Source organism: Hypanus sabinus, chromosome 1 (genome assembly GCF_030144855.1).
Source record: "Hypanus sabinus isolate sHypSab1 chromosome 1, sHypSab1.hap1, whole genome shotgun sequence".
Taxonomy (NCBI): Eukaryota; Metazoa; Chordata; class Chondrichthyes; order Myliobatiformes; family Dasyatidae; genus Hypanus; species Hypanus sabinus.
The window spans coordinates 209821696-209827695 of record NC_082706.1 but is presented as its reverse complement, the minus strand read 5'-3'; the positions used below and the strand labels follow the sequence as shown (position 1 = coordinate 209827695).

At 46.0% G+C, this 6000-nt stretch overlaps 1 protein-coding gene across 1 annotated transcript in view; it reads right to left on the bottom strand.

Moving 5' to 3' along the window:
• Positions 1-208: 208 nt before the first annotated feature.
• si:dkey-22o22.2 (neural-cadherin) overlaps positions 209-6000 on the bottom strand; it is a 309750-nt gene continuing 303958 nt past the window's right edge. The window contains exons 33-34 of the mRNA XM_059994111.1: positions 2442-2596; positions 209-714 (exon numbers count right to left, since the gene is read on the bottom strand). Of these exons, the coding sequence (XP_059850094.1) occupies positions 298-714; positions 2442-2596 (572 nt within the window). The 3' untranslated portion in view covers positions 209-297. The remainder of the gene's footprint in view (positions 715-2441; positions 2597-6000) is intronic.

Genomic DNA, 6000 nt, shown 5'->3' with positions numbered 1-6000 from the left:
TGAATCTCAGGGTAGTATGTGGTGACCTGTACATACATTTACATTGAAGTTTGAGAGTGTTTATTCTAATGAGTGGTCTTTGAACTGGAACATTTATCCTGTGCTGCCAAGACCTCCTTCCAGAATGTTCTGTTTTAATCCCAGGCTTCCAACATCTGTAGTTCTTTTTTTAAAAAAAATTTCATTCCTTTGATTATTTAAACAGACTTTTTCAAATGAGATCACCACATTATTTTGCCGGTGGTTTCTCACAGAGTTTTCAAAATGACCTAGCAATCCTACGCAATCTTTCCGTTGCTACAGACCGTTGTTCTGCTTTTGGGAGCAGAGTTCTTGCAGTTTGTAGAATTTTGTGCCCCAGTCGCTGAGACATTCTGAACCAAAGTCTTCCTCAAAGTTTGATGTGTTCACAGTGGTCAGGCTCCCCGCCAGCGAGCCCTGCCCTTCGAAGCAGTAAATGTGCACGGTGTCCTCCGGAAGCGCCCGCAGGTCATTATCCGCATCCCAGATAATCTGGGACACGTAGCTTTTGAAGTCTGGGACACCATATTGAAGAGGTTCAGAAAAAATGACATTTGTGTGAGTTCTTGAGCTGAGTTGCCCCTCTTCCTGAGAATCAGCGAAGCCCTTTACCAGAGGGGCAGATGTTGTTGACGAAGACTGTGACAGACTCGCACGTAGAGGCTTCTTCAGTTCACTGATGTCATAGCCATTCTAAAAACGATTAAAAGTTTCATTAATTCAATTAAAGATTAGCTTGATTGGTCACATGTACGTTGAATTAAACAATGAATTGTGTCGTTAACTGTCAATGACCAACACAGACTGAGGACTAACCCTAGATCATATGACTTAGGACATAGGAGCAGAATTAGCCCATTCAGCCCATCGAGTCTGCTCTACCATTCTATCATGGTTGATTTATTATCACTCTCAATCCCATTCTCCTGCCTCCTTCCCGTAACTTTTGACCCCCCTCGCATACTAATCAAGACCCTATCTACCTCCACTTTAAATGTAGCAGATGACAAGGTCTCCAAGCTGACTGTGACAATGAACTCCAGAACTACTGGCTAAAGAAACTTCTCCTCATTTTTGTTCTAAATGGATGTCCCTCTTTCTGAGGCTGTGCCCTGAATCAGACACCCTGACTATAGGAAATGTCCTCTCCACATTCACTCCATTGAGGCTTTTCAATATTCAATCTGTTTCAATGCGATCCTCCCTCATTTTTCTAAACTCCAGCGAGTGCAGAGCTGTCAAACTCTCCTCATTTTACCCCTCGCTCCCACCATAAGGCCTACAGCTTCAGAATGCGGGAAGAAACCGTAGGAAAGGGTGGCGGTGAGATGGGTCCGTAATTACGACTCTGCGGAAGGCGCAGTGTCTGCTTTTTGGCAGATTTGACGTGGTCAGCACGGTAGTGTAACACTTCACTGCACCGTCGATCACGTTTCAGTTCCCACCGCTGTCTGTGAGGAGTTTGTACGTTCTCCCCGCGACCAAGTGGGTTTCCTCCGGGTGCTCCAGTTTCCTCCCACAGTCCAAAGATGCACCGGTTAGTTGGTTAACTGGTCACATGGGTGTAATTGAACGGCACGGGCTCGTTGAGCCACAAGGGCCCTGTATTTCTAAATAATTAAAAATAAATTTTAAAGATTGTTGCTTTCAGCACATTAATGAATGTTAAAACCTATCAGCTGAACTGGACTATAAATACCAAGGAGCAAAGGCACTCAACCCTCCTAAAAATTCCTGCCGCTGTCTGTGAGGAGTTTGTACGTTCTCCCCGCGACCGAGTGGGTTTCCTCCGGGTGCTCCAGTTTCCTCCCACAGTCCAAAGACGTGCAGGTTGGCAGGTAGCACAGCAGTTAGTGTGACTCTATTACAGCTTGGGGCGCCTGGAGTTCAGAGTTCAATTCTGGCGCTCTCTGTTCTCCCCGTGACCGTGTGGGTTTTCCCTGGCGCTCTGCATCCCTCCCACATTCCAAAGACGTACGAGTTGGTGGGTTAATGGGTCATTGTAAATCGTCCTTTGATCCCTTGATCAGGTGAGGGTTGTTGGGGGTTGCTGGGGCGGTGTGGCAGGAAGGGCCTACACTGCAACATATCGCTAAATAAATACATTATAAAATATAAAACCACTTCCATGGGGAGTTCTTTTATAAAGCAAATGTTATGTTATGAAATGTGATGTCACTTGTGTATGATGTTCTAAAGCTGGAGTACATTGGAATCGGGAGTAACTGCACCTGACCCACTTGGCTTTACCTATCACCTTCCAGCTTGTCTCCCTTCCACCCTCCCACCTTCTTACCCTCACTCCTTCCCCCTTCCTTTCCAGTCCCGATAAATGGTCTCGGCCTGAAACATCCACTGCTTATTCATTTCCATAGATGCTGCCTGACCTGCTGAGTTTCTCCAGTATTTTGTGTGAATACCTGGTCTTGTTCTCCACCTCCCTCCTCGTCATAATTCAGGATATTTTCCCGAATATCTTCCCAACTCTCATGCTCCACAGGGATGTGGTACACTCCTCCTTTCTGGAACTTTGCTTTTCCACACACGCCCCACACGCTGAGGCCAACCGCCAGAGCTGAAATATGAAAGAGGTACAATGGGATTCCAATCACCTTGAATCTCAGAAACTTAGCTTCGTTTCACAAACACGGACAAAGGTACAACAATATTTTGTAGAGAACCTGAAGAAAATGAAGCTATTAAAAAAACAAAGCTGATGATATAGATTCAAAACATAGAACATAATCAGAATCAGGCTTGTTATCATTGACAGACAATAGGCCGTGAAATTTGCTGTGTTGTGGCAGCGGTACAGTGCCATTCATAAAATATACTCTAAACTATAAGACGAAATCTACTACACAGTATATAAAAATTAAATTAAAGATTGTGAGGTGGTATTCACACCATTCAGAAATCTGCCGTTGGAGGGGGAGAAGTTGAGTGTGTGTCTTCAGGCTTCTGTACCTCCTCCCGGTTGGTAGCAATGAGAAGAGGACAGGTCCTGGGTGATGGGGGACCTTAATGATGGATGTCATATTTTTGAGGCATCACCTTCTGAAGGTGTTCTTGATGCTGGAGAGGCTGGTGTCTAAGATGGAGACTGAGCTTACAAGTTTTTCTCATCCTGTATAGTGGCTCCCCCATCAGTACCAGACGGTGATGCAATCTGTTAGGATGCTCTCCACAGTACATCTTTGGTGATGTACCAAATCTCCTCAAGTTCCTAATGAAGTAGAGCCACTGGTGTGCCTTCATATCAATATGTTGGGTCCAATGTACTTTGATAATAAATATTACTTTGAACTTTAAATATCCTTTTGAGTGGATGTGGAGAGGATGTTTCCTGTGGTGGGGGAGTCTAGGACCAGAGGACACAGCCTCAGAATAGACGAGCATCCGTTCTGAACAGAGATGAGGAGGAATTTCTTTAGCCATGGAAGTTTTTGGGCCACACGGCGGTGTAGTGGCTTCCGTGATGCGATTGCAGCTCAGGGGTCAGAGTTCAATTGTGACGTCCTCTGTATGCAAGTTTGTATGTTCCTTCCCGTGTGCGTGTGCGTTTCCTCTCACAGTCCAAAATGAACTGGTATGTAGGTTAAATGGAGAATGTAAATTGTCTTGTGATTAGGTTAGGATTAAATCAGTGAGTTGCTGGGCAGTGCTATCACTCTGAATAAATAAATAGCTGGGGGGGGTGAATCTGTGAAATTCATTGCCACAGACGGCTGTGGAGGTCAATTGATAGAGTATATTTAAAGCAGAGGTTAATAGGTTCTTGATTAGTCAGGGTAAAAAGGATCTGGGGAGATGGCAGGAGAATAAAATCATAAGACATAGGAGCAGAATTAGGCCATTGGGCCAATGAGTCTGCTCCACCATTTCATAATGGCTGATCCATTTTCCCTCAATCTCACCAGTCTCCTGCCTTCCCCCCGAATCCTTCCATGCCCCGACTAATCAAGAATCTGTCAGTTTCTGCCTCAAATACATCCAATGACTTGGCCTCCGCAGCTGCCTGAGGCAACGAATTCCACAGACTCACCACTCCCCGGCTGAAGGTAGTCCTCCTCATGTTCAGAAAACATGCTTGCTCTCCGTATCGTGGTGCCCTGGTTTACATGATGGCTTACGTCTCACGTGGACAACTGGGATGCCACCCCCAGGGTCGCCCCCGACCAGCAGAAGGCCTGTAAGCAATGAATATCGAAAACATGAGATGAAGGGTCCTTGAAAGAGTCCGGGTTGTGGGGAAAGTTCAGTGGTGGGGCGAGTGAAGTTATCCCCCCGCATCAAGAGCCTGATGGCTGAGGGGTAATAACTGAATTAGCACATGGGGGTAATTGGGTGACAGAGACTGGGTGGGCCGGAAGGTGCTGTTACTATGGTATCTCCAAATAAGATCAATTAATCCAAACGCTAGAATGTTTAATAGAAAAAGAAGCAGAGGAGAAAAAACTTACTCCATTGATGGAAAACAGAACTGGATTGATGCATAACATCAAATTTCACCACATGTACATCAGTGATGATGAACACCATTCCAATAAACACAGTCACTGACGATGAACCCCATTCTGATAAACACCGTCACTGACGATGAACCCCGTTCTGATAAACACCGTCACTGACGATGAGCCCCGTTCTGATAAACACCGTCACTGACGATGAACCCCGTTCTGATAAACACAGTCACTGACGATGAACCCCATTCCAATAAACACAGTCACTGATGATGAACCCCATTCCGATAAACACCGTCACTGACGATGAGCCCCGTTCCGATAAACACCGTCACTGACGATGAACCCCATTCTGATAAACACAGTCACTGACAATAAACCCCGTTCCAATAAACACAGTCACTGACGATGAACTCCATTCTGATAAACACCGTCAGTGACGATGAACCCCATTCCGATGAACACTGTCACTGACGATGAACCCCGTTCCGATAAACACCGTCACTGACGATGAACCCCGTTCCGATAAACACCGTCAGTGACGATGAACCCCATTCCGATGAACACTGTCACTGACGATGAACCCCGTTCTGATAAACACCGTCAGTGACGATGAACCCCGTTCTGATAAACACCGTCACTGACGATGAACCCCATTCTGATAAACACCGTCACTGACGATGAACCCCATTCTGATAAACACCGTCACTGACGATGAACCCCATTCTGATAAACACCGTCAGTGACGATGAACCCCGTTCCGATAAACACCGTCAGTGACGATGAACCCCATTCTGATAAACACCATCACTGACGATGAACCCCATTCTGATAAACACCATCACTGACAATGAACCCCGTTCCGATAAACACCGTCACTGACGATGAACCCCGTTCCGATAAACACCGTCACTGGCGATGAACCCCATTCCGATGAACACAGTCACTGACGATAAACCCCGTTCCGATAAACACCGTCACTGACGATGAACCCCAGTCCAATAAACACCATCACTGACAATGAACCCCGTTCCGATAAACACCGTCACTGGCGATGAACCCCATTCCGATAAACACCGTCACTGACGATAAACCCCATTCCGATAAAACAGTCACTGACGATGAACCCCATTCTGATAAACACCGTCACTGACGATGAACCCCGTTCCGATAAACACTGTCACTGACGATGAACCCCGTTCCGATAAACACCGTCACTGGCGATAAACCCCATTCCGATAAAACAGTCACTGACAATAAACCCCATTCTGATAAACACCGTCACTGACGATGAACCCCGTTCCGATAAACACCGTCAGTGACGATAAACCCCATTCCGATAAAACAGTCACTGACAATAAACCCCATTCTGATAAACACCGTCACTGACGATGAACCCCGTTCCGATAAACACCGTCACTGGCGATAAACACCATTCCGATAAAACAGTCACTGACAATAAACCCCATTCTGATAAACACCGTCACTGACGATGAACCCCATTCTGATAAACACC